We start from the raw sequence: 13,530 nt of genomic DNA on the forward strand, positions 1-13,530 counted from the left end.
CTTCTACGGAGGCAGAATATCGAGCTCTGGCATTCATTACCACTAATATTGTGTGGTTGCAATGGCTACTTGGAGACATGGGTGTTCCTCATTTTTCTCCAACCCCTATGAATTGTGATAATACCAGTGCTATTCAGATATCTCACAACTCCATATTCCATGAACGCACAAAGCATATTGAGATTGATTGTCATCTAGTTCGCCATCATTTGCAGACTGACACCATTTCCCTACCTTTTGTTTCTTCATCATTTCAGCTTGCTGACTTCTTCACCAAGTCTCATCCGGTTCATCGTTTTCACTTCTTACGTGACAAATTCTCGATGCTTATTGCTTTAGCACCCTGAGTTTGAGGGGGGATAATAATATATTTATTTGTTTAATTATTTGATTAATATTTAGTTTCCTTACTAGCTTAGATCTCTTTGTAATCTATTAAGTCATTGTAAACCCTAATTTCTGTTGTGTGGTTCAATTGTTTTCCTCTTCTTCTTTCTCCTTATTTGGTTCTCTATATGTGTTTGATTCTATAGATTAAATTGTATGTTATCAAATATCTCATTAATTATACTGTCCAATCTTATTCAGTATTGTACCTCGACCATGCCTAAACTTCTTAACACCAAAATATATAGGAGCAGTCACAGATAGGCCTGCACACATCGAAACCAAAGAAATGTATGATTTATTTTTGGCTAACAACGTTTATGTTTTAGCCTCCCTTCGAAAAGAGTTTAGAAACGATTTATTTTTGAAACTATATAAATAAATGTATAATACTTGCAGGATAATTGAAATGTATGATTGAAAATTAATTTTATTTTTGCAAATTATTGGGACATTTTTTAGATCATTTTTAAGACAGCCGTTGTTAATTGAAATCATTGTGATCTCAAAACTCTGTGTAGAGAATCAATTTAAATCGTTTAAAACTTGGATTAGGGTTCGATGGCACAAAAAAGGAAAATTGGAAGTAGAAGATTTTATGTGACGGATTAATCCCCTAATATTGTATTATCGAAAAAAAAAAAAAAAAAAAAAAAAAAAAGTAAGAATATATATTTATATTGAGTTACTTTCAGTACAAAATAATCTGATGACACAACATTTTTTCATCTTTATGCCAGCCCCACTACATTAAATTTCATTTCTCTCTTTCCTATTTTCAACCACAAAAACTTTCATAAAATAATATTAAACGTAAATAAAAAAAAATTTCACTCTTTTCCAACTACTCATTTTTCAAAAAAAACACTATTTCACCCATTAATTTTTCCACGTAATAAGACAAACAGGGGCTATATCCGAGCTTATCGAGACTGTGTAATCAAATAGACCCTATCCAAGTAAAAGCACGGACGAGATTTCTAACAAGTGAGTTTATTAATCAAGAAAGTTGTTAATCTATTATAAAGGAACCAAATACAACTAGTTCAAGAAAATTCAAAAAAAGGCAAAAACAAAAGGGAATTAAAAAAAAAAAAAACGCTCACAATATAATAACCAAACGAGTGACAATAATTCAAATTGAATGATCATTCCAGTGAAGAATCAGTGTGATGAACAGTTCTTGAATAGGCTAAAACATCTTCAGGATTTTGTGCAGTAGATGTAGATCCTCCCTTTTCTTCACTAATTCTGTCATCACTCTCTCCGTTTTTGTTTATGATCGCCTCTCTAATCAGCTCTCTGGCTTTTCCCATTGGATCATCAATCTTCTTGGTTTCTTCCTTCTCCTCTTTCTCCATCAGCTCTCTCCTTTCCTTTGTGGCCTCCATTAATTTTTCTTTCCTCTATTCTTGGCTTGGCTTGGCTTGGCTTGGATATCCGGTCTGCTTCTTCACGTTTTGAGTGATGTGAAGTGTGTGTATTTATAATATCCAAAAACGCATTGGGAGATGATAGTGGTGACAGTCTTTACACATGGATATAACCATTTTATTACACGTAGCGAACAGGGAATAGTTGGGTTGGTTTCATCTTTATATCAAACTTTAATTTTTAATATTTTACCATTAGTTCATCGTTATCTAAATCTTAGTCATTGGAAAGCGAAAAATAAATAAAAATGGAAGGAGAGAGAGACCTCTCCGGGGACCCCTTTTTCACATGATTTTAAAAAAAAAGCTAAAAAGAACAAACTTACCCAACATCATTATCATTTCAAATTCCGCTTGGTAGTTCGACAAATTTTCCACCACACATCTCAAAAACTTATATCACAGTTTACTAAAAATCCAATTGTAATCCCTACCAAACACCTACTTAATGTAATTTCCTCGTAAAGTTGTACCCTTTTTTTCGGTTTTTTTAAGAAGAACAAACTTACCCAACTTCTCCAATGAGACAAAATTCATTTAAGAATGAATCACTGTTGATCAAGTTTTAAGGACCAAATCTGACAATAAACAATTAAAACATAACAATTAAGTTGGATAACTTCCATACCCCAAAGATCAAAATATAACAGAAAACTTCGACTAAAACAAAATTGCTGGAAACCTTCTCCTAGTTCATTCTTTTAATGAGCTCATTGATGTAATCCTCACGATTGCCAGCATCACCACCTTCAACATAATGATTTCTCTTCTTCTTCGATCCACCCAAAGGTGCCTTCAACTGGAACGGCCATAGAAAGTTGTTTGCCTCTTTAAAGTGTGGCCCCACAGTCATAATCTCGTGAATAAGATCTTCCATGCATATGATTCCATACTTGCCGAGGGTCTATATGGTGCAGCAGCAAGTTCATGAAACATTATAAAAACTTTCAAGATGGAACATGTCAATGTAATAAACTACTACATGAACACGGTCTTCACTAACCGACCTGTTCGATGATGGAATTGTCTGTCAAACCAATTCCCTGCTTGTTGACTTTCCCATATCCGCGCTTGTAAATCAACTCCCTGACACTTTAAGGTTGGGGTAACTGAAAAAATTTAGGTAAATGATGAGATCGTGCTGGAGTTTATGTAACCCCCAAAAGTCATTGCAACCTGTCTTACCCGTATGTAACATAAGGCTCAACCCTGTGTAGCATATTCATGGTTACTTTGTTAACTTTCAAAAAGACACCTTTAAAGATCTGTACAAAGCCAAATAGAAACTCTAGAAGACTAAGAACATGTTTGGTACAGCTTAAAACCCAATTAAAATCAATTTTTTGACTGTTATTTCACTATTCCAGCCGTCATTTTTGAATTCTTCTCTTACACGTAAGACCCACTTTATCTCTAACAGTCAAAAATTAATTAACGAAATCCCTACCAAACAAGCCCTAAGTACAAAAAATAACATCCCGTAAATATAGAAATTCTACCAGTGGTTGTTAAAAAGGCTACCAAGGAGTGTTTGCTTTGGTAAGGTTGGGGGTAAGCCATAATATAAACAAAAATGACATCAGAACAACCTATGAAAAACTTCACTTGGTTCATATTACAAGATTGAACTTAAGTTGTTAAAAGCCAAAGCAAGAGATCACCACTAAATAAAAACGACATTAGAATAACCTACAAAAATCTAACAACCTAAGCTTGCAAGTATATGCATTTTATAGCATTTTGACATAATCATTGTTTCAGAACTACATATACAAGAGTTGTTTACTTATTTTTATTGTTAATTTGTTCGTGTCTGTTTGTCTATAAATTTACCTTGCCATTTATAGTTTTTGTCCAGCATTAGAAAAATCATGTTCATAGTTTGTAATTATGTCTAATATATATCCGAAAAATTAGAAATTCTTCAAACGTCTCTAGGCATAAAAAAAATACCAAAACTGTCCGTCCACCCAATGCCCCATCTTTAGACATGCTTGGGAGGCATGCACGCTCACAAAAGATTAAAGAGAGAAAGAACAGTTGCTTGGCCGAAAAAGAAAAAAATAAAAAATTGAAAAGAAAATGAAGAGTTGCAGGAGCTTATACCTCCACAGCCATTCATTCAAATTTCACAATTAAAATTAAAGCTTCTACAAAAGACTCCTCTCCTCCCCTTTTCTCTGAAGTGTCGTATTCAGGCCTTGATTGGGGGAGATTTTTTTAAAAAATAATTTTCTCCAATATCAATTTCAACCACACTTTCTATGGGACCCAACAACTTTTCCCTACTTTTTAACCACACATTCTCCAAATAAAAAAAATCTCTCCCAAAAAAGGGCTCAATTTCAATGGATTCATTGGCGCTCCTTTGTCGATAAACTAAAAATAAAATTCTATAGTGGACAGGTGCAGAATCTGCAGATAACCTAAAGGCTTGTTCAAATATTTTAGTTTTGCTGCATGCTGCACAGAGCTCCTAATGAGAGTACACCCCCAGACCTGGGTTTCAAAAAGGGAAATCAACAGCACTGCCTTTGCCACTACAGTTAAATCGAAAGTGTAGTTATATTCCAAGACCAAAGTTCCATTGGCTTGTCACTATACATACGCGTGCAGAATTTTGAGAGACGAGCCTCTTCTCAATCAATGCAACCATAAGTCATGACTAAATATAAGTCCAACTCAATAATTTCACATTTCAATAAATACATATTCTTGAGTGTCTCTGTTACTATTGCCAGTGTACTGCATCAAGTTATAGTTTTCCCTTGATATATACAATAAATATTTGATTCCTCATTGTATCCCATTGCAAACCAAAAAAATTATACTACTTGAGTGTCTCTGAGTTTCCAGAATAGAGAATTATAATGACAGTGGTGCAAAGAAGGTAAGCACATCTTTCAGTTACCTGACGCAATCGCAGTAGCTGCAGTATTTTCTTGGTTTGTGGATGCATTGCATTGATACTGTAAAATTTAAAAGGTCGACATAAGCATATATATGTAGGATGAAAATTCAAAAACCTTGAAAGAATTAAATAACTTACCCACGGATTCTAATAATAAATAATAGCTTAGCCTCAGGATTAACATAAAATCCCCCCTTCAATCTGGCCTCACGCTTCATACGAATCAACTCCTTCTCCTAAAAGAAGAAATGAGGAACAATATTATCAAATAGACAAAGGCTTTATAAATGATTCTGCAAAAGACTCAGCGGAATTCAAATGCACCTGTTCCACATACTCCTTTGCTTACTGCTCAGTTTTCTTGAAGATCAACTTACGGTTATCAGCTTTCTTCTTCTTTGCAGCTTCAAACTCTTGCTTCTTTGCAAGGGCCCATTCCTCATTCCTCTTCTGCTTCTTAAGGACAGACTCTGGAACTACTACACCTTCCTTAGCCACCACAGCCATCTTTCTAACACGGCAAAGAGAAAACAGAAAAATAACCTAAAAAGTTGATAACAATCCAAACAAGCGGACTCCAGATTTCAAGAATAAGCCACAGTTTACAAGCATGCCGCCACATCATAAGATTTCCATCTACTTTTGATGAGAATAGATCTCGAAGAACTTCCAAGAAGTTACTTTATTTCAATACAAAATTATTGCAAGGAATAATGCTCAGAAATTTAAATTTAGCTGGTTTTTTCATGAGAACAGATTTTTCCTTCTGCGGGATGTCAAATATGCATACTCTAACTTCAAGTGATTTCATAAAGCCATTCTGATAAACAAGAATTATTTTCAATAAAAGATAAGTTTTATCCACTTATCAATAAATGGAATCATGTGTTATTGCAAGGAATAATGCTCAGAAATTTAGCTGGTTTTTTTATGAGAACAGATTTTTCCTTCTGCAGGATGTCTAATATGCATCCTCTAACTTCAAGTGATTTCATAAAGCCATTCTGACAAACAAGAATTATTTTCAATAAGAGATAAGTTCTATCCACTTATCAATAAAAGGAATCACGTGTATAACCGTAAAATGGACAGTATACCATATGGGGGAACAAAAGCCCAAAGTTGTCAAACCTTCTCATTCTCTATTTCACCTTAGTATTCCTGATTATCGATGAATAGAGATGAGTTCCCCACACCTCTCTCAGATGACCTAAAAACTCAAATATATTAATTACTACATTTCCCTATTTCAGTAATAAATCTATCAGTCCCAAAAATTACTCCATGCCGTGTAAGTCATTTTTTAAAGTCAGATAAAGTTGACATAATTTCATCAAAACGAAAATTTACTTTAACAAAAAATAAAAATAAAAATGGATACCCATTTTCATATACCACCCACTTCCTCGACATTCAATCAAAATCCATTTGGTAATATTCAGAAACCTGATTAATTTTGTTAAGGAAAACAGAAAATTTAGATATGAATATATAACAACAGGAACGCTAAAATTTTAAAAATTACCTAGAAACTGAGTGTAAAACAGTAGTGTATTATTTTTATTTTTTTTTTGGTAGAGACGTTGGCAATTGGCAGAGAGAGACTTCGCAATAAAAATTGTAAAAAAACCTAACTGAATCATATACTGAAAGGCCGAAGTGGGAAATGATTGCAGTGCCCAAACCTCTTACTTGGAGGCCCAATAATTAATGTACTGCACCTGAGATGGGCTGGGCTCAATTTGGTTTAAGGTTCTTAATTCATGGAAAAATTTGATAAGTAAGAGTTTAAATATTCACATTTCAAAATCAAGAAAATTAGTTTCAAATTTCAAAAATTAGATTTTTATTAAAATTTATTTATAATTTAATTATTTAATTATTTAATTAATTAAATATATTTAGGTCACAGATCTATAAATTTTGGGTACAAATGAACAATTTAATTAGTCATTTATTATTTTTTGATCAAGGATCAAAAATTTTATGTCGCAAATTATTTTACGGTCACAATTCAAAATTTTGTAAGTCACAGTTTGTTCATCGATCACAAATAAGAAAATTATTTAGTCGCGGATTAATTTTTAGTCACAACTTAACAAATTGTTGGTCACAACTTATTTCTCGATTACAAATCAAAATTTTTATAGGTCACGAATAAAATATTTTATAAGTCACAGAATCAAAACTTCTATTGGTCACAACTCATTTATTTTCACCATAGTACCCGCAATAGCATCGCTATGCCTACAATACACCACCATCGCACATCCCATAGTAGACACCGAAACCACTGTTACCTTAGTATGTGTAACTCCGCCGCCACACCCAAAACACACCACTGTCACACATTGCACAACCCACAGTGGACACTAGAACTACCATCACCTTAATACTTGCAATACCACCGCCACGTCCACAACACATCACCATCGTACACCACACAACCTACGGCACACCACCACCTCCTCTATCCCCATTTATATCACACCCAACCACCACCCTCACCAAATAATCCACAAACTCGTCGCTACCACTATAGCACACTATCACCACCTGCACAACCATCACAACAAACCTACGGTGCTGTGAACGGCAACATCTAGAATCCACAAACTCGTGCCACCACCATTCGATGTGCCCGAACCCAACGTAGATCGAAGGAACGATGTTGATGCGTTGCTGTTAACGGCAACGCAATGGCTTGCTACAGGACGGACGATGCTTAGATTGCGGCGATGGGCAGTGTTGGCATCTCTAGTGAAGAGAGGCAAGGTGAGAGCGAGATATAGAGAGAGAAAGGAGGGGGAATTGTTAGGATTTGAAATGAAAATTATATATTTAATATTTTAAAATGAAATATCTGATTTGTGAAATGTGAAATTTGCCATCTGATTTTAGAATTCACATCTTTAAATAGAGTTTTGTGTAATTCCCACTTAATTCATTCATTAACTTTTTTTTTTTTTAATAAATTCAACGATAGCCCCCAAGTATATATTTAGTGTCACTACGATCACTCAATTTGATTTTGTTTAACCATGGCTATCCAACTTCTTTTCAAACATTTTCACTAAACACTTGTTTGACAACTATTATTTAAAAATTCTTTTTTCAATATACTCATTTTCAACTACATATTCACACAATAAAATACTCTGTACACAAAATTTTTTCTTACTGTTTAACCACTCATTCTTCTAAAAATCACTATTCAAAATATTGTTTTGATAACTAATGGTTGTCAAACATGGGCTAATTTTAAAAGAAGTAAAATGGTAACTTTGTATTATATATAAAAAATAAATTTTAAAAAATTATTTTTTACAAGTTTTTATTTTATTTTATTTTTTTAAGTATCATTTTTTAAAATAAGTTTTTACTTTATTTTTTAAGTAACTTTTTTTAATAAGTTTTTATTTTGTTTTCGTTTCTTTATTTATTTTACATAGAATTCAAAATTACTGATTTATCCCTTTTAAAATTTGTGAAAATGATGAAAAGAAATTGGGTGGTCATGGTGAAATATTATATGAAATTGGCTGACCATGGTGAAATAAAATCAAATTGAGTGACTATAGCAACATCAATATAAAATTGGGTGGCTATGGTGACATTAAGTATAAAGTTGAGTAGCCATTTGTATATTTAACCATTTTTTTAAGGTTGAGTAATACTATCTTTTTATAGTAGTATATTAGAACATCTTTTTAGTGCTTATTTCATATTTCTTCGAAGTAATTATAAGTGGTGAATCATATGGAATGATGAGTTGAGTTTTTATTAAACATGTTGATAAAAAAGTATGTTTGATATTTTTTTTCAAAGACTAGTGAGACTTACTTGTAGGTCACGTACTGTAGTGTAGTTGGCTATGTAATAGCGTAAAGTGATGTTGGTTATTTTCTATACATTACAAATCAAACCTTATTGAGTAATACTGATAATAGAAAAGGGAAAGATAAGTTTTTATGTAATAATCCGATCAATTTAATTAGAACCAGTTGACACAAAATTTGTTTATATGACAAGAAAGAGATTATTATTCGTAAGAACAATAAAAGAGATACAAGAATTTCCTTTCAGCAACTTCAAAAAGATAGAGCTATGATGGAGGAATTAATATAAAAAAAAATAAAAATATATTAATGCTTCACAAAGAAACTTAATTAAATAGACTAAAACAAATTACAAAATAAAAACTATTCTATGAAGCAAACAAAGGATGTTTTATACATTTCAAGAGTTGTACTTAACACACCGCCGTAGTTAAGTTACAAGTTAAAGGATGATTTATCACGAATTCTATTGTTTGCGGATGTATTCTCATCAGTCCAAACTATGGCTACTTTTGAAGCTATTGGTGTGTTGTAAACTCTTTGGTCTAAATCAGGATCAGATCTTATTTTTATTTGACGTGTATTTAAATTGTCGATATTGCTAAATGAATGAAAAAATTTAGAGTAAGGAGACATCAATCAAAATTCTTAAAGTTAATTCACAAAATTTATCTCAAATGTTCAATTAGTTTTGAAGTTCATTTTTAGTATCATAAAAGTATAACTGTAAATAAGTTTGGTTATTATTAGATGGTAAAAGTTGTTTAATGTAATCGTAAACCCTAAATGTATAAATGCCTTGCAAAGCTTACACAAATCTTTGTCATACTTTGACATCGAAAGATGTGAATGCAAAATAATTGTTATAAGTTCTTGAAATTATTTGAAATTCAATGCTTAAGGTGAACTTGAAGTAAATAATTCATATAATTTATTAGGTATGCTATGTATATGCAATTTAACTTTGCCATCTGAACAACAACAATCTTACTATCTATGAATTTTTTTTGGCACCACAGTATTCACAAATACTTTACTGCATAAGCACATGGGATTTATTAGAAATGTTTTGCAAATTAAATTTTGTAGTACGCTAATTATTTTGTACAGCTTCATCAATTCTAAGCAGATCATGTTTATAGTCATACGAACCATCGACTTTCCGCTCTGTTGCACTAAATCTAGGTCTCGAAGATACACCATAACTACAGTCAACAACTATAATAAAATGAGTTGTCATTAATATTAAGAAACACAAATTGCGCTTTCAGCAATGAGGGGTGAAGACAGCTCATGTAGTGAATTTAAGTTAATAAATATATGTAATCAAATGGCTAAAATCTACAAACTTACGTCTTTCATATTCAAAACCATCTCGATTAGGAACATTATCCATGAAACCTAGACATTCAGGCCCAATGAATTGGTGTCCACCATGCTCTTGAACTAGACATAGTGAAAAAAATAAAGTCAAATCTTTTTGTAATAGATAAAAAAAAAAAAAAAAAAAATCAAGAATTATGCCTCCAATAAAAGATGCTTACAACTTAACACTGCAACATTTATAGATCCCCTTGTCCGCGTTTCATAACTTGTTTGCAATTCAGTCGTGTAACAAATAATTCTTTACGCATTTCTCTTCATAAATTTCCGTTCAGTAGAAAAATGTACCCCTTAAACCTTCGTTGTGCATCTGTCGAGACTATGTCAACAGCCCCACACCCAACACCATGAGCAAAGTTGTAATCTTTAGCATCTGCAATTTCTTGTTCACCATTTGTTCCAATTGGAACAAATAAAATCATTCTTCACGGATATACATTTTATGCATTAACAATTCTATTGATGTATTAAAAGCGAAAAGTGTACTATCCAAAGTTCACTAATTTATCTCTCACATAATTACACACCGATTCATTAATTTTATTCACATTTATTGCCAACCATTGATCAAGAAAAACAACACACAAATACAGATACAAAAAATAGTGGAACAAAGAGGGCATAGATTTGAATGAACTCATTGTTTATTGGGTTCATGGTGATCTAATTCTTGCAGATCCAAAATGACAGTAATACGGTATTATCAATTTGCAGATACCTTAGAGTAAGCATCTTAAAGGACTTCAAAATATATTCTATAGCTTGTTGGGGATCCTAGTAGTTCAATCAACCAAAACATCAACCCATAGACAAGATTCAAGGCAAAACAAAGAAAAAAGGGAATGGAAAAATACAACCTGTGTTAAGCCGAAATCTGTCCAGCTTTCCTTCTTCGTTTCAGCAGCTTCTTCTTCGATTTATGGGTGTTTTTCAGGCTCAGGAACAGCCTTCCATGACTTGCTAATTACCTTCCAAGAGAGAGGGGAAAAACCAATGAAGAACCACCACCCTTTTCTATGAAAACCGAGAGCTCCTCACTGCTGGGAATAAAAAGAGACCGAGAGCTGCTCCCCCTTTTGAAAATGGTAGAGAGTACATATGAAGGGGAAGGAAGGGAAGACCATGCCTCTGCCAAAACGTGGGAAGACCTTATTGTGTCACCATCAATACCATCAAGTCACAACATTGGGTGGGGTTAGGTGAACCATATCCTCGCATTCTTCACCTTGGTTCTCCTAACACTCTCTCTTGGTTGCGAATTTGCACATGGAAGAACTGTTCATCATCATCGCCCACCACCTGCAAGAAAATTAACCAGTGTCAATGTGTAATAAAGATAAGCACAATCTAAATTTACTTGCAGGTAGAATTTTTTGTTCCCATGTCAGAGGGATTCCTATCAGTGTGAATTTTAACAAGATTAACTTCACCTTGAGACAGTTTCTCACGTATAAAATGATACTTTACCTCAATATGTTTAGTTCTTTCATGGTAAACAGGATTTTTACAAAGCAATAAAGCACTTTGACTATCAGTAAACATAACAGGTATATCATGCATGAAGTTCAATTCTTTTAAAATTCCTTTTAACCAAGTACATTCTTTAGCCGCCTCAGTTATGGCAACATATTCTGCCTCAGTACTTGACAAAGTAACTAAAGGCTGCAGCTGTGACTTCCATGTTATACAATTGTCACCTAGTGTAAAAAAGTACGCTGTGGTAGACTTTCTGCTATCCTTGTCACCAGCAAAATCAGAGTCTACATACCCCTTTAGAGTAAGTTTTTCAGATCTCTTTTCATACACTAGACCCAGATTTAATGTACCAACAATGTACCTTAACAACCATTTCAAACCTGCCCAATGAGGCTTTCCTGGGTTTGACATAAATCTGCTCAAAAAACTTATAGCATAGGCTAAGTCAGGCCTGGTTGTTATCATAGAGAACATGACGGAACCTATAGCATTAGCGTAGGGTATGTTCCTCATTTCTCTAAATTCCTCCTCAGTCTTAGGAGATTGTGCACTGGAAAGATTCATGTGAGCTGCTAAGGGAACGTTCACGGATTTTGATCCATTCATACCAAATTTGGTTATGACTTTGTTTAGATAGGCTTCTTGGGAAATGACTAGTCTATTTTCAGCCCTATCTATCTTTATAACCATCCCCAAAATCTTCTTAGCACTCCCCAAATCTTTCATATCAAATTCTGATTTTAAAAGGTTCTTTATCTTAGTGATTTCAGTCTTACTTGAACTTGCTAGAAGCATGTCATCTACATACAGCAACAAGTAGACCTCACAGCCCTCCTTACTATCATTATAGTACAGGCATGCATCATATTCACTCCTTTTAAAACCTATCTTCAGAATATAGGTATCGAACCTTATGTACCACTGTCTAGGGCTTTGTTTAAGCCCATGCAGAGATCTTTCTAATTTGCACACACAGTTAGTTTTACCTTTCACCTCAAAACCTTGAGGCTGACTCATGTAAATATCCTCTTCCAATTCCCCATGTAGGAAAGCAGTCTTGACATCTAGTTGTTCCAGTTCCCAGTTGTACTGAACAACCAACGCAAGAACCAGTCTCATTGTTTTGTACTTTATCACAGAAGAGAATATCTCATTGTAATCAACCCCCTCCTTTTGACTAAACCCTTTCGCCACTAATCTGGCCTTATACCTAGGAGGATCACTAGGATTATTTCTTTCTTTCAATTTGTAAATCCACTTACATTGAACTATCCTATGATCCTTAGGTTTGTTAACTAACTTCCAAGTTTTATTCTCCATTAGAGATTCCATTTCTTCCCGCATAGCTTTTAGCCAATTTTCAGAACATTTTCCATTAACAGCTTCTTCATAACTAGCAGGTTCTATCTGTTCAAGGGCTTCACCTGAAACCAAGGCAAAATCAGTCAAGTTTAAGGATTCATATCTAGGATTTGGCCTGATTTGCCTCCTCCCCCGATCCCTAGTAAGCTGATAATCTTGATTAGGTGGCTGATCATTAAAATGTTCAACTTCAACTGGTTCAATGTTATCTTGAAGTTCAGTCACCTCTTCAGGTTCAGGTTCAGGTTCAATTTCAATTTCATTTTCATTTTCATGATGTATAGGGTCATTTTCGTCATTCCCAGGTGTAGGTGAATTTAGCCTAGTCAGCTTCACCTCAGTCTGAATACTCTTCTCAGTTTCAGATTTGTTAGTTTCTTCGGTTTTCTATTTTAGACATGGCATCTCAGATTCATTAAAGACTACATTCCTGCTGTTAATAATCTTAATGCCTTGGACCCCTAAAACCCATAACCTATAGCCCTTCACACCCTCGGGATACCCTAACATCACACACTTGACAGCCCTGGGCTCAAGTTTCCCTTCAGATTGATGTGCATATGCAGCACATCCAAACACCCTCAAGTGTTCCAGATTTGGAGGCTCTCCCGTCCACAACTCCTGTGGGGTCTTAAACCCTATACTGCTGGACGGAGACCTATTAATCAGAAAAGATGCAGTACTTGCAGCTTCAGCCCAAAAACCTTTCGCAAGGCCAGAGCTAATCAACATACACCTA

At 34.0% G+C, this 13,530-nt stretch overlaps 1 protein-coding gene and 1 pseudogene across 1 annotated transcript; both read right to left on the bottom strand.

Moving 5' to 3' along the window:
• Positions 1–1,361: 1,361 nt before the first annotated feature.
• LOC111373513 lies at positions 1,362–1,860 on the bottom strand. Its single transcript, XM_022996048.1, has one exon. It carries the CDS (start codon positions 1,776–1,778, stop codon positions 1,536–1,538), a length of 243 nt encoding a protein of 80 aa, XP_022851816.1. The 5' UTR covers positions 1,779–1,860; the 3' UTR covers positions 1,362–1,535.
• A 75-nt stretch (positions 1,861–1,935) lies between these two features.
• LOC111373514 lies at positions 1,936–6,287 on the bottom strand (annotated as a pseudogene).
• Positions 6,288–13,530: the final 7,243 nt, after the last annotated feature.

This window comes from Olea europaea, unplaced genomic scaffold (assembly GCF_002742605.1).
Source record: "Olea europaea var. sylvestris unplaced genomic scaffold, O_europaea_v1 scaffold1137, whole genome shotgun sequence".
Lineage (NCBI taxonomy): Eukaryota > Viridiplantae > Streptophyta > Magnoliopsida > Lamiales > Oleaceae > Olea > Olea europaea.